General features: G+C 39.1%; 1 protein-coding gene across 2 annotated transcripts; it reads left to right on the top strand.

Annotated features, from left to right (window-relative positions):
* The first annotated feature begins 1,882 nt into the window (after nucleotides 1-1,882).
* On the top strand, nucleotides 1,883-23,323 carry PRMT9 (protein arginine methyltransferase 9). Of its 2 annotated transcripts, none has more exons than XM_080373730.1 (14): nucleotides 1,883-1,973; nucleotides 2,376-2,423; nucleotides 2,999-3,211; nucleotides 3,718-3,866; nucleotides 5,190-5,426; nucleotides 5,994-6,161; nucleotides 8,057-8,159; nucleotides 9,330-9,436; nucleotides 13,289-13,481; nucleotides 17,063-17,246; nucleotides 19,295-20,006; nucleotides 22,082-22,235; nucleotides 22,669-22,791; nucleotides 23,007-23,323. In XM_080373730.1, the coding sequence occupies exons 3-14, from the start codon at nucleotides 3,026-3,028 to the stop codon at nucleotides 23,220-23,222; spliced, it is 2,532 nt and encodes an 843-aa protein (XP_080229856.1). In that variant the 5' UTR covers nucleotides 1,883-1,973; nucleotides 2,376-2,423; nucleotides 2,999-3,025; the 3' UTR covers nucleotides 23,223-23,323. The 2 variants fall into 2 exon arrangements, with proteins under 2 accessions (XP_080229856.1, XP_080229857.1); XM_080373731.1 differs by having other exon boundaries at nucleotides 1,961-2,077.
* The last annotated feature ends 259 nt before the right edge of the window (nucleotides 23,324-23,582 follow it).

Genomic DNA, 23,582 nt, shown 5'->3' with positions numbered 1-23,582 from the left:
ACAGGTGCTAATATTTTCTTTTCCCCCGTACCATCATCCTCTAGCTAGGAAGCATCATTAAGAAAAATTCAGAGAACCTTTTTCCCCATCTCTAACTAATTTAAAGTTCATAGCTTTTTTTTTCAAAACTGAAGGAAGGTTTGAGTGCTTGTTGATACAATTTGATTTAATAAGATATGACATCATCCTTTACAGCTCAGTTCATATATAAAATATTTGATACTTTCTGATGCAAATATTTGCACATCCTCGTGGACTTCATTTAGCCCAAGTGGTTTTATTAGTTCTTATGTTTGTCTAGTGTGTCTTTATCTGTTCATACTAGTGTCCTTCAGGTTGCCTGTTCTCGGGTTTTTGGCTTTGGGTGTCACTTCTCTCAAAACGTTTGTAGACTTCCCCTCTCATAATATTTTAAAGTAGTAATTAAGTTTGCTGTGGATTACAGTTTAACTGCCACTGTGTTTCAGTTTAACTGCCACTGTGTTTCATTTAGGCTCATATTCCCCCTCCAGATGTACTATTTTCTTGTTCAAAATCTTGGCCTGACATTTTAAAGTGGTACTCATTTGTTTCTCAAAATTGAAGGCAGATACAATATTCACAGCTGTAAAAGCCTGGTAGAGCTGCATTCATGCTTCAGTGAAGGAAAGTAAAGATGAACAGCTTCCAAACATTTCATAATTAGTAAACAATGCTATGGGCTGTTCTTGTTCTTGTCCCAGAAGTAGGGCAAGACCAAATGAACTCTTGCCTTGTCTAAAAAAGATCTACACTCCGGGGCCCTGCATGTGTTTGCTCCCCAATGTAGGCAGCCTGCCAGGCTCCACACAGAAAGAAGGTAAGTGTATCATCATAGGCATGGGAGGGAGCGAGATAGGGGACTGGGGCAGTGGAGCAAAGCTCTGAATTTTGCTCCTTGTACTTTCTATACCGCAAAGTTGTTAGTCAAAGGCCCAAGACACCTAAGATTTGTTTGACTTAAAACCAGGCAGTGTGAATGTTGTCTTCAGCTGTCATTCTTGGGACTTGCCAACAGCGAAATTAAATTTTAGGAAGACCATAACTACGGGGCAGTCATAGGCAGGGTCTGCACAGCATGCAGTTCTTACGCTACATCTGTAACTACATCAGCATTTAAGGTGGTAGTTCTTACTTACAGAGTACAGCTGAACAGCATGACATGGCAAGGGGCTGGATTTAGCATCACTGTGAATCACTTCCAGTCCTGTGTTCATACGAGCTGAATTACCAGCTTTAGAAGATTAGATGTAGATGGAGAAAGAACACAGGCAATGAAAATACCTTTATTCCATGTGTATATATAAATATGGAAAAAAGGTAAATAGTTTCTAGTCAATCCACTGTATTTCACGAGAATAAGCTTAACTAGCATTAAAAACCCAAATCTTTTATAGTTTTGTCTGTACTTTTCTCAAACCCTTTACTTACCAATAAAATTAAAATTATGAATTTTATTTCAGTCACATAGCGCTTCCTTCCTATCACCTTTCAAGGCATTAGCTTTTCTGTAGTACTAGTTTCTGGCATTCTTCTTTTTTTCTTGGTTGTTAAACGAGTAATCTTCATCTTCAGTCATTCCTTTACGGAAATAAAAGAAGTGAATGTCTACACGCTGAAGTCGTAAGGGGGGGGCGGGGGGGGGATGGGGGAACTGCGGGAATCTCTCGTCACAAACGTAATAGAAATAACAATCAAACAAAGTGTTTTTTTTTAACCTTGCTGTGCGCAATCCCGCGCTACATTTGACGGCTCTTGAAGGCGGCCGTTAAGGAGACGCGCTGGCAGGAGCAGTCACCCGGCGGCGGCCGGGGGCTCCGCCGATTCCCTCAGGGCCGCCCGCAGCAGCGCGGGAAGGCGGCGGCGGCTCGCGCCCTGCGCATGCGTGATGACACCTGCCCGACACTAAGATGGCGGCGGCCGGGAGCGCGGGAGCACCGTTCCGTGCCGAGCAGGTGATGGCCCCGGCGCGCTGGCCCGGCCGCAGGGGAACTCCTCCGTCACCCTGCTCCGCTGCTTTCCCTGCGCCTGGGCAGCGGCCCTGAGTCTCGCCCCGCGGGTGGGGCAGTGCCTGGCGGTAGCGCGGCCTGCGAGGCGTGCCGGTGGGGGCCGGCGCCCTCCGCCTTCCTGTACCCCCGGGCCCCCAGATCCATAGGGCCGGGCGGGCTGGTACGGCTGCCCATGGCTTTGCGTGCCCGTGTGTACGTTACTGGTGCTCACTTGAGGCATGGGCGATATTTGGTGGTTTTTTTAAGAAGAAAAAAAAAGGGGTGTGGGGGAAAGGGGCGGGAAGCGCCTGTTTGTGGTGGTGCTGTGTTTCTTGCAGGCCCTCACCGTGTAACCTTTGCTTTCTTCAGCTCTAGGATACATCTGCAAGTCCTGAAGGCGGCGTTGGGCCCTCTTACGTAAGCATTGAAAGTTAAAGTGGTAACCGTGGCGATTATAAAAGCGTGCATGTCGTTCTGATAACTGACGTTTTCTTAAGGGGAAAAACAGTCATGTTGCCATGTGTACAATAAACCGTGAGCTTGTTAGGTCTTTTTTTCTGGGAGTGTTTGCTTTATGAAAGTAGCAGTGTTGAAGCAAAAAAGCTTTAACATGCAGATTTACTGGTTGATTATGAAACTTGGGAGTGCATGAACTTTAAGTGTGTAAAACTGTTTGGTCAGAGACGTGCTGAAATATGTATTATAGAAATTTTAAATTTTAAAAAGTGAAGTGTAACCTGTTTCCAGGACTTGGTCAAACATAAATGTGATGTGTGCTTGACTTGAATGGTGAACACTCACTTTAAAGTTCCTGGAATTATCGGTGGCATAAAGATGAGCATGTTTTTGAATGCTTAGAATTTTGAGGGAGGGTGTTTTTACTAATGCCAGCTAAAATTAAAACGTTTAATCTGTCAGCTTTCTGTGCAACCTTTCTGGTCTATAGTATACACTTTTTGATTATAAATACGTATTTTTTATTTTTTTTTTAGGAAGAGCAAGTATTTACACCCCTCAGAATGCCCAACTCCAACGCTAAATTTCATTGTAACCACAGAGGTGGTCGGGAAGCTGGCAGACGGGAGTTGGTTTCCAGGTCTTTGCAGAGTGCTCAGCATTGCCTGGAGGACCAGGATTTTGGAACTGCATATGCACATTATCTGCTAGTACTAAATCTAGCTCCTGAGTTAAAAACTAGTGTCAAGGTAAGTACTGTTTGAATTGCTTGAAACAATTTTATTTACTGTATTCCTCTTGAGGCTTTGTGACATTTTGTGCTTGTGATTTGTTCTGTGTAACTGATTTTCCTGTTCAGTCTTCAAAGCCGAAAATGGTAATAATGGAGACTGCCAGTAACTTGTTTAATAAGATCTGTATGCCTATGATAAGGGAATTGATAGACTTTCTTTTAGTCTGTGTGTCAAGTAAGTTTAATAAAAATAGGGCCTTGTTAGTATTGGCTTGTAATATTGCATGCATTAATATACATGCAGGCTCTTGTATACACTGGGTGATGATACTGTCTGTGGATATCTGAGAGCTTATTTCTGCTTCTTCAAGTGAATCAACTAACTTGGGATGACAGCAAATAATTGTATGTTGCTGCTTAGGGAAATGAGGGTGTTCACTTGCATGTCAGGATACCTCTAGAAGTTTTCAGGGCTCAGTTCCCTACTACCAGCAACTCAGTGGTATGCATTTTATTTTCTAGGAAACGTTTCAGTTTACTCTTTTTAAATGGGCAGAAGAGCTAGATTCTCTGGCACGGATTCAAGATCTGTTTAACTGTTACGAACAAGCACTTGAACTGTATCCAAATGACGAAGTGATATGTAATAGTATGGGAGAACATCTTTTCAGGTTTGTAGTAAAGTATATTCAGTTTTTGTAAGTTTCGCATTTGGTATTGTATGTTAATAAGTCCCAGTTCAGTAGAGCACATAAAATGTGCTTAAAAAAAGTAAACGCAAGCATATACCTAATGCTGTATAGTATGTACTGTTGAACTACAAATCTGCTTGTCAGCTTAAAGCAGTCAATGCTAAAATAAATGTTGATAGTCACAGCAAAAGCCAAAAAAAAAAAGTCTTACTAAAGTAAAAACTTAAAAGTAAATGCACTGCCTCCAAATATTTTCTAACAATTTATTAAGGAATTACTGAAAAAAAAAAAACCAAAAACAAAAAAACAACCCAAAACACACCAAAGTTGTGTTAACTATTGTGGTAAATGTACAATTTTTGGAGTTCCTCCTTTTTTTCCTGTTAGATGTCTGAGAACTACTGCCTTTGAATACTGTCTTTTAATTCGGGTCCTTCTTGAGATCACGTGTAACAGACCTTTGAAGTGAAGAAGCTGGTCATGTATACTGTACTGTGTAGGGCTCTTTTTAAATAGTCTGAGCTTATGCTTATATTTATTAGTGTAAAGCCGCCTTTTCCTGCTTTCTCCAAACAATGCAAAACATGGTGATTTGCTCAGGGTTCTAATTTCAGTTCCAGTCTTAAAATTCTTATAAGACTGGAAATTTAAGATGGAAATCATAGCTCATGGATCCAGATATTTTTAATTAGGTTTGCTTTTGTGATTAGTTTGGCTTTTTTGTTTTAAGGAACAACTCTCTTAGCATTGCATTAAAATGTATGTGTTTCTTGCATTTCATCAATTTTTGGTGTGATTTGAGAATATGCTATAGGTATCATAAAAACTTACTTCTAGTTCACAATTCACTTTCAGAATTGCCACTTAATGCAAGCGCTGGCAACACAGAATGGGGTTGGTTTACAGTATGTTCCAGTTAAATACGTTGAAGTGGTTTTGGGGTTCGTAGCATTCTCTCTGCTGAAAAATCTGCGAGAATGGATTGCAGAGTTGTGGCTGTCATATTGTTGCAGCAGGTTCTTGTAAAACCTGTTCTGGTTTGTGAAAGGATGTAGTGGATGAAGACTGGTATGCACAATGGTATTTTTCAATTACCTTTGTATTTTAAAGTGATTTGATGTAGAGCTGTAAATCATTCTTTTTCATAAGGTAATATTAATGTTTTTAAAGACAATCTTTCTAACTAATGCAAAATATTTCCGCTGTCTTTTAATTGATATAAGGCCTCTTTACAGACCCGCGGATATTTATAGATACTTGGCAGCTGAATGCATGCTTCCTATTTGTCATTTTTACTAATAGAATGGGCTTTAGAGATGAAGCAGCTGGATACTTTCATAAAGCAGTGAAGCTTAACCCAGACTTTGCTGATGCAAAGGAGAATTTTTACCGCGTTGCAAACTGGCTTGTGGAACGCTGGCATTTCATCATGCTCAACGATACCAAGAGGAACCTTACTTACCTGAAAGCAATTGAGAATGCTGTCTGCTCAGGGTGCAAATCTGTCCTTGATATAGGAACAGGAACTGGAATTTTGAGGTGTGTCATAAGTGCATGTTTAATATGAACTTAATAGAAACATACTGGTTGTCTAACAAAATTTGGATGCTAGTGAAAAAAATAGTTTACTGTCATGACTTTATTGAGACAAAACTTAAGGAAGAAAACAAAGCTTTCAGAAGTCAGTGAGTTTAGAGGTTAGTGTTTGGTCATATTTTTTGAACCCTTTTTTTATTACTTGTTGCAGATGCTTTTTGTGCCAGTAACTGCTATATAAACAATTATTCATGTTGGTTTTGGAGTTGCAATGTCATGTGTCCTGTCTTTTAAGTACTGGGTGGATTTAGCATAGCTGGAGGAGTATTCTTATGCTAGGGTTTGGGGTTTTTTTTGTGATAGTGTATCAAGAGGATATAAATTTCTCCTGTGTGAACACTGATACTGCAGAAATTAGTTCACTTAATGATGATTTTTAGACTTGAACTGTTTTCTTTAGAAATATGAAGCAGACATGGAAATCAAACTTAAAACTCAGTATCTTGTCATGCTTTACCCAAAATGATTTAAACTGAAGGGAAAACCTCTGATCTGATTCTTGTTTTTCAGTATGTTTGCAAAAAAGGCAGGAGCATCTTCTGTCTATGCCTGTGAATTATCAAAAACCATGTATGAACTTGCCTGTGATGTGGTGGCAGCAAATGACATGGAAAGAGAGATCAAACTTTTGCATCTGAAGTCACTTGATATAGAAATCCCAAAGCACATACCTGAAAGGTATGTTGTTGCGTTCTGTTGTGATACTATTTTTAATTTGCTCTTAATTTCAAGAAAATAGAAAATACCCTGTGATTTAAATAGGAAATAACTTTGCCTAGGATACTACCTATAACGTGAGGAGGTTCTCCGTATGTTTTGTTTTTATAGAGCAGTGCAAAATGTTCTTTACATCATACTGGTAGATCAGCAGTGTCATAAATGAAGGCATTTACATCTTTGATGATGGGAGCTTTGGGGCATATAAAATTATATTGCAGCAATAGGAAAAGAGAAATTAGGTTACTACATCATGAAAGTGATTTTAACACACTTTCATACCTAACAACTTGTGGCTCACTTCTGTGGCCCACGAATAGGATGGAGGTATGTAATAGGGCCTGCAAAGGAGCACTTTCTGGGACATACCAGACCCCTGCAACACCATGTCAACTTCTGCATTTGTCAGAGAGATTGGAAATTTCAGGTTGACTGCCTCTTCTGATCAGGGAGTGGGGGAAAACCTCCCCTCCTCTCTGCCCCTTAAGGAGTGCTACTGTGTTTGCAGGTGAGAAGGTGCTACCTGGTGTGCATGGGATCCTGGTGGCTGGGCTGACTCTAGCTGTCAATGTCAGCACCCTGCCATGGGAGGGATCCATAGGGCTTCTGATGTGATATAAAGCCTAGAGTGTGGCTTTAGATAGTGGAGTAAAATTCAGTGGAAGGGTATTGCAATTTGTCCTGTGGGAATAGGTTTGGACTGAGCTTTTTGTTTGTATATACACATCTGCTCACCTGCTTGTATAGCAGAGATCTGTGGGCTTTGGAAAATGAAGTAGCTTATTTTTCAAGTATTCAATAACATCTTCTAAAGCATAGGAAGAGCTACTGTGACAAATCAGCAGCTTGGAATTGCTCTTGGCAAATTGGAATTTGATCAGCATGACAGCTTTCAGTATATGTGATGGAGGCTTTTTATGCTACCCTGCTTCTCCTTGCTTGCTATCCCATTCAGCAGAGGTTTTTCAGGAGGCTCTGGAATTTTTAGTGCACACAAAATCTGAGGGGACTTTTGTTTTGGTATATGCAACGGACTGGTTTATCACTTCACCTCACTGCTACTCGGGATGCAGATTAAACGTGGGAAGGAAATAATCCATTTCACTCTTAACTACTACCATTTAATAAGGTATCTGGTGATGGTACGGGTTTATAATCTGAAATGATGAAGCTGCCATGGTTTAGCATGCCAGTCCAGCCTTGTCTAGTTGTGGCAGCTGAGATACAGTAACTGGTCATATGTGTCCTCCTAATTGTATATGATGAGTTACTGTATGTCACGTGTCAGGAATTAATTGTTACTGTTCTGGAAATGGCTTCTCTTATGCTGTATGTTTTTTGGGTTAAATCCAAAGGAATTTAACATTGTAGGGTCCGTTAGTCTGCATAGTAATTTTACTGTGCTTTGATTATAGTTCTGGGGTGTTTTTTTTTTTTAATTCCTTTTGAATACACACAGACACACATGGATACATACTCTTGCATAAAATTCAGACAAACCATGTATTTTGCAGTATTATTGGCTGTATGCCCAGGCTGAAACATCTTCCTGTTTTGGCTAGATACTTCCCACACAATTTATTTATAAAATGTTGAACAAGAAGCTTTATGGCAAACTCTTGATCAATATTTATTCTCTTTTATCTGCATCTTGAGTAACTTGTACCAACAATTCAAAATGTGTCATCTGCTGGAAGAATTAAATTGCCCATCTGTATTGAAACTTCAGAACACTGATAAAAATTTCAGTTTGAGCTTACATTGGTATGGTGTTTTTTTTTTTTCTTTAGAAGAAAGAATGTTAACAGGAGTGTGTGTTATACATTCTATTTCACGGTGTTCTTTTTCTTATCTAGAGTTTCCTTAGTAGTCACAGAAACAGTTGATGCTGGATTATTTGGAGAAGGAATTGTGGAGAGCTTGATACACGCTTGGGAACATCTACTTTTAGAACCAAAGGTAGGTGATGTGGTATGTATAAACGGGTTTCCTGTTTTGTTTGCTATGTATTAGTGCATGTGTGTGTATTCACAGACATATGTGAATGAGGAATAACTATCTTTTAATTTTCCTACCAATTTAAATTTTTTAAATGAGTGATCTGGGTATGTTGGATGAATTTGATTTGGTGAAAGGCAATGAGACAGCTGCATAAGGCATACTTCTGTGACTTCGTGTTCTGAGTAGACAGTTACTTGCAATGCATGTTTCCCTGATGTAACCTTACATCATACGCTCCTACATCGTACACTCTTGATCACAATTCATTCCTTTTTTCCACACATACTCCCCCGTTTTTCCCCACTACCTTTGTAAGTGACACCAAAAGGGTTTGTGGGTGTTTTAAAGGCACTGTTTTCCTGCAAGCTTGATTGCAACTCTGTCATTTTGAGATAACCAGCTAGCAGCAGAAAGTCATGCCAGTCTAAGCAGGAAATACTGAGTTACGGTAAAATTATTTCTCATCTTAACACTAAGGAGTAGTCAACTATTATCTGATAAATATGCCATGTTCTTATGCTCTTCATTTATTTTTGCCAACTTTAAACTTTTTTTTAGAAGACTGAACAATTCCACTGGATCTGTGATTTTACTTCATGTATTTTGTATTTTAGCATACATTAAGCAAAGTAATATGACAGGGAGTCTTATATAGGTTAACCTCTGTTAGGTCTTAGGAAATAGAAGGACTTTGCTCTTACTTTGATGTGGCCTTGATTCCAGTTAATTTAAAAAAAGAAGTCTTATCTGGCTGAAACCTTTTGTATTGTATTGGACTGAAACTGATGACCTCTAGTGTTAAGTATAGGAATGACGCATAAAGGAAAGGTCCTCGAATGTTACAGTGTATTCTAACCGAATACAAATTAAAAAACACTTTTAGAGTTACATAGAGGAAGTAGTAGACTGAAAAGTAAAGCTGATGCATGGATATATTAAAGTGCAGTATTTAAGAAACTCATTTAATGGTTAACTGGAATGACAAAGACCGGACTATACTAGTCACTAAGAACTCACTGATGTTTTCACTTTAATCTTGAATAGCTCATTAATGTGTAACCTAGGCTTTGCAGTAACGATAGAAATAAGTTACTGTCTCACTGCATGTTGTTTTTCATGATTTCACAGCCTAAAAATCAAGATGTCCATACTGGAGACTATGGCAGAGTTATTCCTGCAAGTGCTACGATATTTGGGATGGCAGTGGAATGCAAAGAGATACGTAGGCATCACAGGTATGTTTAAACTCCAGCACAGTTTGAACCCATATTTGTTACTTGGGAAGAGAAACCAGTGGCTTAAATTGAGGACTTTTCATTTACTGTCACTTTATTTTTTGAATGGTTGGTTATCTGTTTCACTAAACAGATTTCTGCTCTTGCCCTCCCCACCCCTTTTCCAGTCTCCCCCACCCTCCACCCCAGTTTTGTGGTTCAGACATTTTGGATCACTTCATCAGAAGCTCTTGATTTTCAGTTATGCAGAATTACATGCCTCTATCACATACTAAAGAAATTTAATTCCTTAATAGTAAAATTATTTCTCAGTTTTTCTATTGGAGGTTCTTAGATTGACATGTGGCCTTTATCCTTATTTTGTATTTTTTATGATCTGCTCCATACCTTGCTGCTGGATCTAACCCTTTTAAAAGATGAGGACAGGATTTTGTAAAGCCTAAGTGTTAATAACTCCACCTAACATTGTCCTTCTGAATATGTGCCTTCCCTAATTCTGAACTAGCATACAGTAGGGTTTCTTTGCTGAGACCACTTCTGACTCTGTATCAATTACTTTCATACTCGTTTTTGTTCTTGTCTTCTAGAACAGCATCCCTTTATGGAGACAGTCTCTGTCTGAGAGGTTTGGATTTGGTGTATTTTGTTTAGGATTAATCTTAACTGCAAATAAAAAAACCCACTAACTTTTACAGGAGCTTCAGTGTACTGGATGAAAAATAGCCAGGCTGCATCAGTGATTTTTCTAATGCAGAACTGGACAATGGCCAGAAAGAGACAGAAGTTCCCATAGTAAATAGTCATAGAAGAACTATTTTTCTAGGATAATTTAATTATTCGTTAATCAGAAGATAGGTTTTTGCCTTGAAACATTGTATTGACTGTTCCTTACAAAATGGAAACAGGATGAAAGTTAATGTGTGGTTAACTTTGGATTGTTGAATTAACGATTTATTCTAATAGTGCAGCTTAAGGTCAGGTGGCTAGCAGGACTGAAATGATTGCCATAAATTAATTCTGTGCTCTAGGAAGAAGAATATCACTTCTAATTTTCTGCCTTTAAAAGTTTAAAATTCCTTTTTGCTCCAGTAAGAGTACCTGTCTTAAGTCTATTTCAACAAGTACTGTTAAGATTTCTGTAAAACACTTGCTTATTCTCATATTTAAACGATCCAGATCTCTGAATTATCCTGATGGACATGTCTCCGTGTTTCCTTCAGTGTTTTCAAGATCTACAGCAAAACTTTGGGGCTTGAATATGTTTTTTTGAGCAGGATGCCTAATGAAATAGCATTGTGAAAGTATCTCTCTTCTCATGCTTTTTTAATGATTTAGTAGTTTGTCTTGTACAATTAATGTACCTTTTTTTTGAGCTTTTCCTCATTATTTAAGTTGTTTTTTGAGAGGTTATAAGTAAGTAGATGTAGAGCCCAGAAATCTGTGAATACCTGAGGGGTTTCTTCCCTGAATATATTTAAAATTGTGCTTTAATCTGTCATGGAACACTGATTCATCTTGCTGAGGAAGGGAATCGCCTTTTCCTCCAGTCTTGCATATCACAGTTACCTGTGTCTGATCTTCTGCCTTGTATTCTGACCCTTTGTTTTAGCAGTTTTAAGTTATGCTGCATTTCATGTGCTCTGCTTCTTTTTAGGAATATTTTTTTTCCAAGGATGTAGTGGAATTTAGATAAATCATACCGGTTTACTTAAAATTCTTCTTCTGGTGCATGTGACAAAAAGTTTGTGCTGGTTTACCCTTTATTGTAGCTTCGTTACTTGATGTTTTAGTGATAACTGTGATGCTTCTTTACTATAGCTAGTGCTGCTTATACCCATTGCTCATGTTCCCTAGAAGGACTGTAGGACCAAACTCTGTTGTGGTATTATGTTGTTTGGTGGGGGTTTTTTATGGTTAGCTTTACTTTTTCCTGAAGTCATTGCTCTATCTTTGAAGTGATTGTTCTGCATCCATATGAAATGTGTTTACTTTCAGAAGGACAAATGAACTGACAAATCTGTAAGCAGACTTGATTCCTACTAAGAATAAATCTAGACTTCCACAAAACTTTTTAAGATCCTAGAGTATACTACATACTGTTATATATAACTCTTGAAAGACACGCAGTTCAAACTTGAAAAACAGTAAGACAGTATTCTAAGAGAACATAGGTCTGCTCCATTAGTGCATCTATATTTAATCATTTTGAATAAAATATGTCAGAATATGGGTAATTTACTAATTGAAGTGACTGTAAGAATTGCAGGTTTCAGGGGTCTTTTTTTAATGTTTAATTTTTAGTCAGGCCCCAGAAAGAGAGGCAATAAAGTGGCTCTACATCTCTGTGTGTGTGCATTGAAGCCAGAAAGATTCATGATAATGAATAATAACAACTTGCTGACCTCTTCCACAATACAGGCTTCGTACAGCTGCTGTTCCATTTTAGTTGTAGTATTTATTTTAAAATAATACATGGATTCAGTTCCAAATGAAGAAGAGTACATTCTCATGCGTGTTGTTGAAATATCTAAGTTCTCTGAGCAGGTGAGAGGATTGTAATTGTTGGTAATGGTGTATTTTCTAGTATTTATTGTGAAGTACTTACTGCTTTGTGCTTGCTATACATCACATACACTTATATTGCTAGCCAATCTGCTCCAAAGATGGAGTTAGATTATTTTTTTGTGTGTTTTAGCTACATATAATGGTCAAAATATATTTGCCTAAGAAGCCAGGTTATGACAAAAAGTAGCTTACTCGGTTCTGTGATTGGGAGCTTCAAGGAGATGACCGTATCTGATGAAAATATTGTCACACAGTTTGTCTAGGCATACTTAGCTGTAGGGAGGGACAGCAGGTTCCTGAGAAAATGATTCAGAATTAAAAATAGTTCTAGAAATAGAAATATAATTAGTTTACATTTGAACTTTTGAGTGCTAGATCTCACTATAAGAATGTAGATCTGTTTGATAGCTGTCACTGAAATGGGAAGGACTGGCTTCTTCACAGTCAAATGTACTTCTTCAGAATAATCTACTGTAGCTTGTGCAAGACTAGTCTCATTTAACTTTCTGATTTATACTTTGAAAATGAGAATATATCTTAAGTCCTCAAACCTGACATGGACAGCATTCAAGTAATTGTTTTAAAGCAGTTAAAGCATTTTTTCTTCTTTGAAGATTTTCATATAATTTTGTTTCTGGAAACCTAATTGATAATCTCTCTCACAAGAGAGAATGTGTGTATTTTGAATGTTCAAAGCCTTTTCCACAAGAAGTCAATGCTGAGATTTTCTTTGCAGCTACGTAACTATGAAAAGTGCCTTACTCTGCATAGATTGTGTTGGATAAGTATATAGAGGTACTGCAAAATGAAAGTTTTATGTCAAAGAGACTCCAAAAACGCATTTTCCTGTAGTGTATCTATCTTTGTTCTGACTATCCTGTTCACCTGAAACACCTTCATTATCTGTCTAATGCAGAAGCAAGCTTTATTTGTTTGTATTATCACAGGGTATATTATTCTTTCTAGTGCTCTGTCAGGACTCAGTGAGTTGTGCTTAAGGTGGCAAAAAGTCTGTGGCCTTTGACAAAGGACATAGTGGGCTTCTCAGTTTAGTGGCAGTATTCAGTTCTGATTCTTGAGAGTGATGTGCATTTTCAATGCTTTAGGGCTGCTCTGAACATAACAAACCACCCTCCCAGAATTGTTTTGCTATTTTTTTTTTCAATTGTTCTATTCTTACACTCTGATAGTTTAAAAGTATTCAGCAAGCCTGGGAAGAATTTCCTTTGGGTTTTTTTGTCAAATTATTTGAAGTTTCATTTCTTCCCTTTTTTACTTTACTCCTAGAGTGGGAATGCAAGAAGTTGCTGGTGTGTGCTTGTCGAATTCAGTGCAGTTCTTTAGTCCAACATACACTTCTGCTGGTTCAGAGGAAACTGTTGAACCTTACACCACTGAGAAGCTCAGTCGTATTCCTGGAGGTTATGTACCTCTGACAGAACCCTGTCAAATAATGACAGTAGATTTCAACAACCTGCAGGTAATGATTTTTTTTTAAAATGTCCTTTATAAGTAGTCTGTTTATAAATAATGAGTCTCCCATATCTTTCTTGCTTTCTGGGTTCAATTTCAGAACAGTTCACAAAAGCAAAGTTGGCAGGGCTGCACTGAAATCCTCTGGTGGTTTTGATGCTTGTGTGGTTGTCTGCTGATGTGATCATATGATAGTCTATGAGTTTTTGAAGGGTGGGAGCGGTGGGGTTGTTTGTTGTGGTTTAGGGAGCTAAACTAGCTCACTATAGGATGAAACAACTGCCAGCCTCAGTACAGGGAGAAGGAGGAAGAATGCAATAGAGCCTCTTAAATGATTTATGTAGTTGTGGAGCTGACTTTAGTTTATTCCTCAAATTCAGAGCCTTCAAACGGCTATTAAAGACAAAAGAAAAAGGATTTATTTTACATCTGGCGTAAAAATGTCTTAAGTGTTGATGGGTAAGTGTAAAAGAGAAGTGAGATGAAGAAATTATCTTATCCTATTCAACCATTTTGATTCCACCCTTCAGCTCCTTTTGGTATCTTAAGATATTTCTGTTATATGGCATTCTAAAATATGGTAGCATTATTTTGTGTATTTTGCACAAAATACATTTATATGTGTATACTAAATAGGCCTGAACTGTAAGGCAAGAACCTCGGCCACTTGCAGCTGAGCACACTAAAAAGATGATACATCTGATCTTTGGTGTGTTTTTTGCTCATTGACCTGTGGTGAGGGAGTTAGCATTGAGTCAGAGCTTAAAATAGATTCTGTTGTATAAATGAAATTACTCTTGGCGACTGCTGGCCAGGAATTGCAGCGTTTCTGAATCAATAGCTTTTCCTAGTTGGCTTGTCTGATACCCTGAGATAAAAAATGAAATAAGACAAAGCTCTTCAGTATGTTACTGGGGGTGATCTTGGTGTCACCTGGTGTTACTTCTGCTTCTAGCATCAATAACAAACTATTACGCTCATCTGAGACATGCCTATTCTTAAGCATCTGCCTGTTGGCATACATGTAAAGATCATTTTAAAGTGTTCCTTTTATGCTGTGTTTCAGAACTGCTCCTTTTGAAGTTTCAATTAGACTAATGTAGTGTTCCTGTCATGAAATGGTAAGATACCATAAGTAAAGGGAAGGAATGCAGTTAGTTTATTTGGAAGCATTGGTTTGTTGTTACTTTGTCACTGTGCAAATACGGCAGTTCTAGATACTGGTAGGTTACTTTCAGTCTAGGTTTTTTTGTGGAACTTTATTTATTTGTTTGTTTGTTTTTGTTATGACAACACCTGGATGTTCAATCAGTGCAGCTAAAAGAGAAAAAAGAAGAATTATCTGTGTTCCTGTTGGAATAAAATAAATCTTACACTTACAAACACTAGGAGAATTACCTACTAAAGATTGAAATCCAGATAAGAAGTCATTTAGAACTAGTTAAGTGATTTCAAAGACCTATTTTCTAAATTTGTATTTCAAAGAACGAGAGGCATGTTATATCTATTCTTGTACTAACTATCCAGAACTAAAATGACAGAACTGAGGAACAGACATAAAATATGGTACAACAGTGTTTCTTAAATAGGAGTCTTCAAAGACATCAGTACTGATCAGAAACAATTATAGCAAGTCAAAATTAAAAGAAAAAAAAAAAAAAGCAGTTGAGTTGTGCTGATTACTTTATTACTGCTAATATTAGGAGCAGCAGCTCAGTTCCTCCCAGGCAGGGGAACAAAATGTGGCTATAATTACAGGCTGCAGACACTTGCATCTAGCCAGGTACTACCTGTATGCATGTTTGTTGGCAGCAGATCAGTGCCACTGGGAGTGGAAGTGAGTGTTTACCTCAGCAGCCAATAATTAAAGCTCAGTCTCACTTTTAGGCCCTAAGGGAACTGTGCTTTTGCCAACAATTACAGATTCTAATTCTCATGAGAAGCTACTGTGTGGAATATTTGAGAAATTCTGGATCAAGACATAAGAAATTCGGGAACTGTTGTCTTTCTGTAGTTTTTCCTTCTATTTGTAGTCCCGTTTACTTTTTCTTAATGCAAGTTACCTTTTTCACATTTGGAGGATATGTGTGGCATAGCATGATTTTGGGTTTTTACTGCCTATTCCTGCATCATTGCTTTATTTTCTTTGCTGTCTTTTTAACTACATTAGTTGATAAATTGCCTTCCTAATATGCTAGAGCTCTTTGAGTCCGTAATTGTCATAAATAATAGAAACAGGTTTATGCAGTGGACAAATGTGAAGAATAAATGTGGCATAAGCAGCACGGTAGAGAGCAGGGAAGACTGAAATAACTGCCTTCAAGTGTGTTTTTAAGTGCTGTGGGCCACAAGATAGGGATGTAATGTTACAGTTACTAGAACCAGTGGATGAGAACCTTGGGCCTGCTGCTTTTACAGAGTAATTAGGAAGAATATTTTTAATATCAAATACACTTCTAAACAGCTATAACTTCCCAGAAACTGAGAAACAGATGCATACTTTTGCTCTTAACAGCCTTGCTTCAAGGGGGTTGTTGCCAGCAAAGCTTCAATTTACTCTTCGCTCCAGTTGAGGATGTATAAAAAATAGTTAACAGCAAAGCACTTTTGATTGAAGAGCAGTGAGATCTTATTATGAACTTTGTTAGCATCCAGTAATTTTAACACATACATTGTTCAGCTATCTTTCAATTGTGAGAAGAGGGGTAGACCAGCTGTTGGAGAATACCAAATGAGAATGAAGAGGGAAAAATAAAAAAATGCATTATGTGAGAGCTACCCACGTTCTTAGGGTGGAACTGTTCCTTTGCCCTGTGGCTCAAAACTTAGAGAGGATGAATGTTTACATAAGCAGATCTGGAAGCTGATAAATGCCTAGGAATGCTGTTACTAAGCAGAATGGTTGTGACTGAGACAATCTTTGGTCCCTAGTGCTTGACCTCCTTTTAATTGTTTTATGCCAGAATTGTCTAAATGGAGAATTTGTAACCTGATGTCTTCAGGGGAGATCTTAGTTCTTATCAGTAGTGAAATCCTCTGTGCCTGATATTTTGCACAAAGCCTATAGCCCAGGTAGCAGAGAAAATATCCTCAATGATGTGTGACTTTGGTTTTGTAATGATTTTGCTGAGCCTCTGTTTGAGCAAATTTAGTGCTTACATACAGTATTTCTAGAATTGATTTAACACAGGTTTTAAGTGAAGGATATGCCTAAGCATTGGCCTGAATCTAGCCCAAAAGACTGGCTCAGTTTTTATTACTTCTCATATGACAAGCCTTGCCAGTCTAAAGCCTTTCTTGCAGTTTTCAGTGTATGTTCTTAGATGTAGGCATGGTTGTTTTAATGGCTGATGGACGCAGGTTGGTCATATGGGTAATTGCATTTGCATGTGGGAACACAAGTCCATGTGCTAGTGAGTACTAATGATAATAGGTATTGTAGTGGCTTGTTAATTTCAGGTTTCTGTTGGGTGTCCTTATGGATAGGTGCAGAAATTTGGGTAACTTGGTATAATTTTTTTAAATCATTATTTATGGAAATAAACTGTTACACATTTTTTTTTTTTCCCCTCTTTCTATTTTGGTCAGGAACTGAAAAGCCTTGCATCTAGAAAGCCCTGGAAGCTCAGTCTGCCGGTCACTGAAGGAGGAATACTAGATGCTGTTGTGGTGTGGTTTGTATTACAGCTCGATGATGAGCACGCTCTGTCTACAAGTCCCAGTGAGGAAACATGTTGGGAACAGGCAGTCTATCCTGTGCAGGGCCTCCTTGGTATGTCCTGTGGATTTTCTTGTTGTGGTATATTAGCTTGGTTTTATTTTGATTTTGAGCTAGTCAGGTTATTTCAGAGATTAGGAAGTGGCAGCAAATACAATTCAATAGCAGGTAGCTGTGAGATGGTTCCCAATTGTGTTTCTGGATCTGTAGTCCACAGTCCCTGCATCGAGGCTTGTTCATGGGACTCTGTTATGAAGCAGATAAGGGATCTGCTTAGAATCAGGGACAACGCTTTTCATTAAGTTGGGGGGGTGGGTTCTAAACTGAATTAAATGCATTGTGGAGCAACTCCAAAAAGTGGGGCTACTGACTGGCTCTACCTAGTCAAGATACAACTTGCAAAAAGGAAGTGGGGGAGGTGATGTAGGAATTTCTAGCTGCTGCTGCCACAAAACTAAACATTCCCACATACCACTCACCCCCATTTTGGACTCCAGTACTGTTCTGCACACACTGTGGCAGTGTCGTTTCCAGCAGCCTCTACTCTTCCTTTATCCATTTTCCATTGTCCTGTTTCAGAATCTTAGAATATCTTGAGGTGGAAGGAGCCCGTAAGTATCGTTGAGTCCAACTCCCTACTCCTTGTGGGACTACCTAAAACTAAAGCACGTGATTAAGAGCATTGTTGCTGTGCTTGGTGCTGTGATCACTTCCTTGGGAATTCTGGTCCAGTGACTGCCCACCCTCAGTAAACAACCTTTTCCTAATGTCCAGTCTGAATTTCCCCGATGCAGCTTTGTACCATCTCGATGTGTCCTATTGCTGGTCACTAAACAGGAGATCAGCTCCTCCCTTTCCGTTGCCCCCCCCTCTGAGGAAGTTGTAGACTGTGATGAGGTCACCCCTCAGCCTTCTCCAGGCTGAACAAATGAAGTGACCTCAGCTGCTCCTTATGAGTCTTGCCCTCAAAGAGTTTTACCATCTTGGTCATCCTTCTGTGGACATACTCTTCACAGTTTGATGTCCTTCTCATATTGAGGTGTCCAAACCTGCACACGGTACCAGAGGTAGGGCCACACCAGTGCAGTGTGGAGTGGGACAGTTGCCTCCGTTGACTGGCTAGCCGGGCTGTGCTTGATGCTGTCCAGGACACAGATGGCCCTTTTTGCTGTCAGGATACACTGTTGACTCATACTCAGTTTGCCATTCACCCAGACCCCCAGGTCTCTTTCTGTGGGGCTGCTTTCCAGCCTCTCACCCTCCAAATTGTACATATAACCAGGATTAACTCGTCCTAGGTGGGGAATCTGGTGCTCGCTCTTGTGAAACTTCATGCAGTTGCTAGTTGCCCTGCTCTCTAATCTATCCAGATCTCTCTGTAAGGCCTCTCTACCCTCAGGTTAGTCCACAGCTGCTCCTAATTTAGTATCCATAGACAGCAGGGGCAGCTGTGCCACGGACAGGTTCAGCTGAAAGTGTAGAGGGGAGATACAGACTACATTGCTATTGATAGAAATGGTTGTCAAACTACAGCATTTTTTATTTTGAAATTCTGGTCTGTATCAGTGGATTTACTTTCTTAGCATACATAGAGAGTGTCTGAAGACCACCTTGACCTGTACACTGTAAATATTCCAGTAAAATTTATTTTGAATAAATTACCCTTTCTAAACCATAGCTGTTGTTTTCCATGTAACTACAAATTTACCTTTCTCTGGAGGTATTAAAGTGTAAATATTTAATATTTAGCATTTTAAAACAAAAGCGATTTCTTTACTAGTATGTCCTTTTTCTTTTTCTGTTCTGCTGTTAACAGAACACTTAAAGTAGTGTTTATTTATCATAAAGAGGCTTATTTTGAGTATAAATGGAGTTTGCCTAGTGTGGGACAGTTTTAAGGCGAATTTTAATGCACAATCGCAGGTTTCAGCTTGTGGGCTAAGATGAGCAATTTTTTCATACACACAAGTAACAACTAAGGAGAAAATGAGATAATGGGGGTGTTGTGGGTTGTTTGTTTTTTTTTTAAGTACTGTATGTCTGCTTCGTTGCTGTTTTCAGTAAAGTAACTGATGTGACTTTTTTTGTGATGTTTTGCCAAGATTATTCTGTGAAGACTGGAGATACTGTGATGATGGAAGTTTGCTGCCAAGACTGCTACTTGAAGATCCAGAAAATTTCCTCTTTGACTTCAGAGTGTGAGATGGACTTCAGTGACAGAGATGACACACAGAGTTTGGGCAATGAGGCTGAATTATGTAATGCTCTGGCTGGTCTTCAAACAACTAGCGAACAGGATGGCAACGGTCAAGTATGTGTATTGGAATCCACAGAAATAGCCCTGCTGAACAACATACCATACCATGAATGCTTTAAAGCTGCTATGGGCAAAGTGCTGCTGTCGTTAAATCCAAGTAAGGACTTGCAGTCAATGGATGTCGATGGACATGGCAGTGGGATGAACCTCCAAGAAAATCAAAACAAGAGCTTTCTAGATGTGGCTTCTGATCCTTTGTACATTTTGGATGTCTCTGAAGGCTTCTCCATCCTGCCAATTATAGCTGGCAAACTTGGACCAGTTAGAACCTACAGTTCTGTTGAGAAAGAACAGCATCAGGCAGCACTTAATGTAATTTCAGAAGCTAACCATTTCCCTAAGGAAACACTAGAGTTTTGGCTCAGCCACTTAGAAGATGAAAGTGTGGTGTTACAGAGACCCAAATCAGACAAGTTGTGGAGTATTATTATTTTGGATGTTATAGAGACATCAGGTTTAATCCAGCAGGAGGTGATGGAAAAGGCTGCAATATCCAGGTACTGTATAAACGGGCAAAAGTATTCCTAGGAATCTGAAATTACCTGAAAACTTCTAAAAATACTTCTAACTACAGCATTACTGTCATGTTGGTTCTGTAGAGCAGGAAAAGCATGTTTTTTGACTAGATTGAACCTTACAGAGTGTTTTGAGCGTGACCATTGTATACATTTAAGTTCATAAAAAGTGTCAAGATTTCACTTTGATACATTACTTCATGTTTTGTATGCAAGAATATGAATGGAAGGTCTTATTGCTTGTTCTGTCAGAAGTTCCCAGGATAGCCAGCATCTTAGTGATAACTGAGGTAGCTTCTTTTAGTGCAAGGTCACAAAAACCCAGATTCACATATGTGTCGGAACTGTGGTTGGAACAAACCGGTACTGCTAAAAGACAAACACATGGTGTTAGGCCAGCCAGGGAGGCAGCAATGAAGTTATCCACGGCAGGAGGGATGGGAAGGAATGTAGCGAAAGAGAAATGAAATAATGGAAACAGGTAGCAAAAAAAGTAAATGTCAATCCCCTTTTGTGGAGCTAGGGAATCTTCTCTGTTCATCTCCATGCTTAGTGATGGCAGAATATTCCAGATGATTTATGTTCATTACATTTTCTATGTTTAATAAATCTTTAGATGACTCTTATTTTTTTTGCTCTAAGAACAAATGGGAAATTACTCTGACTTTTGTCATTTGCAGACTCAAATCTGTTTGCATGAAAATACATTGAATAGTGCAGTGCTTAGCTACCCGATTGCTATGAAAAGAGGCCTGCTGTAGGAAAAGGAGACTTAAAACAATCTGTGGTGAACTGGAGATGTATAACATACTGAATGAAAGTTTCTGTTGTATTGCTGCTCTCAGCAGTGGGATATTCTGTAGCAGAAGACCAAGCAAGGCTCAGGTATTTTTTTCAGGAAAAAAAATGCTGTCTCCTGTATTGCTGTCAATTTTGGTTAAACGCTTAAAGAAGGGCAACTTAAATTCTCATCAGGTTTTGTTTCCCTGTTGCTGTCATAGAATCACAGAATCATTTGGGTTGGAAGGGACCTTAAAGATCATCTAGTTCCTACACCCCTGCAGGCAGGGACACTTTCCGCTAGACCAGGTCACTCAAAACCACGTCCAGCCTTAGCTTGAACACTTCCAAGGATGCCCAGCTTCTCTGGGCAACCTGTTAGTGTCTCGCCACACACAGTAAAGAATTTCTTCCTAATATCTATATCTACCCTCTTTCAGTCATAAGCCATTACCCCTTGTCCTATCACAACAGGCCCTACTAAAAAAGTTTTTATAAGCCCCTTTAGGTACTTGGAAGGCTGCTATAAGGTCTCCCTGGAGCCTTCTCTTATCCAGGCCCAACAACCCCAACAGTCTCAGCCTATCTTCATAGGAGAGGTGCTCCAGTGGCCCTCCTCTGGACTCATTCCAACAGGTCCATGTCCTTCGTATGTTGGGGGCCCCAGAGCTGAACACAGCACTCCAGTTGGGGTCCCATGACAGTGGAGCAGAGCAGGAGAATAATCTCTGACATGCTGATTGCACTTCTTTTGATGCAGCCCAGGTTTTGGTTGGCTTTCTGGGCTGCAAGCACACCATTATTGGGCCACGTTGAGCTTTTTGTCCACCAGCACCTCCTGAAGGCTGCTCTCAATCCATTCTCTGCCCAGCCTGTATTTTCTGGGGGTTGCCTCGACCCAGGTGCAGGACCTTGGACTTCGCTGCCTACTTAACCAGTGCTCCCCAGCACTATGTATTTCCTGACTTTCTTTCATTAAGCATTTCTGCAAGTCCTCTGGTATTAAGTGCTGGGGCCATAAATAAAGCCTATCTTCATCTTCAAGTGTTACTGTATCCAATAAGGATACTGAGAAGAGATTACTTAGTCCTAGTACTATTGACAGATTTTCCTTTTTTTGTATGATACAGCTGTCTGGTCAAATGGGATCAAACTCAAATGCTTCTGAACACTTGACTGCAGAGGAAGAACTAGTGCGCCTTTCTTAAATGTACTTGATGACCTTTCATTCTTGTTGAATGGAATGCTTTAGAGGTGAAATCTCTTTCATTTTGCAGATGTTTACTTCACAGCGGAGGAAAGATTTTCCCACAGTATGTTTTGGTGTATGGGATGCTTGTAGAATCGGAGTCTCTGTTACTGGAGAGTGCTGTTCAAGGAACAGAACCAACTCTTGGGTTTAATGTAGCCCCTTTTATCAACCAGTTCAAGGTATGAAGTTGGTGGGTGTCTTCCAGACATAGTTCAAAACCCTGCAGCTGTCTAGTTGTTTTGGTGTGAACTGCAAGGAAACTGAAGACCTCACATGTTTTTGTATTGTTCAGTTTGGCATGAGAGGTTTATGTGACCAGACAGGGGCCTAGATAAACTAAAATGGGTAATACTTGTTTTAAAAGTGGTGGGGGAATAGTTTTGTCTGAGTAATAAGATGCAATATTACTGTATAGAGGAGTGGCTGTGCTGTTACTACCTCTTTTCATCACTTTGTATCCCAACAGTCACATTTCAGAAGGGATTAGAAGGATGTATTTTGCATTTTGGCTGGCATTACAGTAATTACTAGAAACTTCTGCATTATAATTAAGTCTTCTAACTTTTCACTTTTTAATGGCTACTGATGTCTAAATATGTTATATACTCCTAGGTACCTGTTCGTGTGTATTTGGATCTCTCCACATTACCGTGTCTACCCTTGAGCAAGCCAGCAGAGCTTTTAAGGCTTGATCTCATGAACCCTCTGTTGAACAGCTCTAGCAGAGAAGTGAAGGTAAGTTGCATATGTGTGAAGTTAGAGGTGCACTTAACTGCTGTTCTGCAGAGCTGCTTGTTAATTGCTCCCCTTGGCTGAAAATTTCAATACAGAATTTACTTGTCTGCAAGTATCTGAAGTAGATTGAAATGGTGATGATGGAAAAAAAATCTACTGTATTTTCTTAGTTCTTTGAAAAGGATTAACTGACTTAATATTTTAAATATTTTTAGGTACATATCTGTAAGTCTGGCCAAGTCACTGCAATTCCCTTCTGGTATCACATACATCTAGATGAAGACCATAGCTTGAACACATCTGATGAGTCCTCGCACTGGAAACAAGCTGCAGTTGTTCTTGATGAGCCCATCCAAGTTCAGGCTGGAGATGAGCTTGTGCTTGATGTTCAACACCATAAAAGCAACATTAGTATTACAGTTAAACGGTGAAGAATGTTGTGTACAACCTGATTTATGGTTAATTGCATATAAATACTGTTCATAACATCACAGATGTTAACTTATATTAAATTCTAAATTTTATCTACTGATCCAGTAGGCTCTTGTGTTGCTTGAATTGTAAATACTTAGGGTCCACTGAGGGACTAAAACTTGCACTGTTAAGGGTACCTTGTCAAGCAGTTGGGGAAGGTGCTGTCTACACTACAGCAAAAAACCTGATTGCTACATAAGGCAGCAAGAAAAGTCTGCTCCTACTGCTCTAATTGCTGCAATATCAGCTGTAGTAAGGAAAAAAGCATCCAGATGCTTCTGCTAGAAACAGCTGTGGCTGTTCAGGATAGAGTCCTT

This window comes from Falco punctatus (genome assembly GCF_963210335.1).
Source record: "Falco punctatus genome assembly, chromosome: 1".
Taxonomy (NCBI): Eukaryota; Metazoa; Chordata; class Aves; order Falconiformes; family Falconidae; genus Falco; species Falco punctatus.
This window is presented reverse-complemented; position numbering and strand designations above follow the sequence as displayed.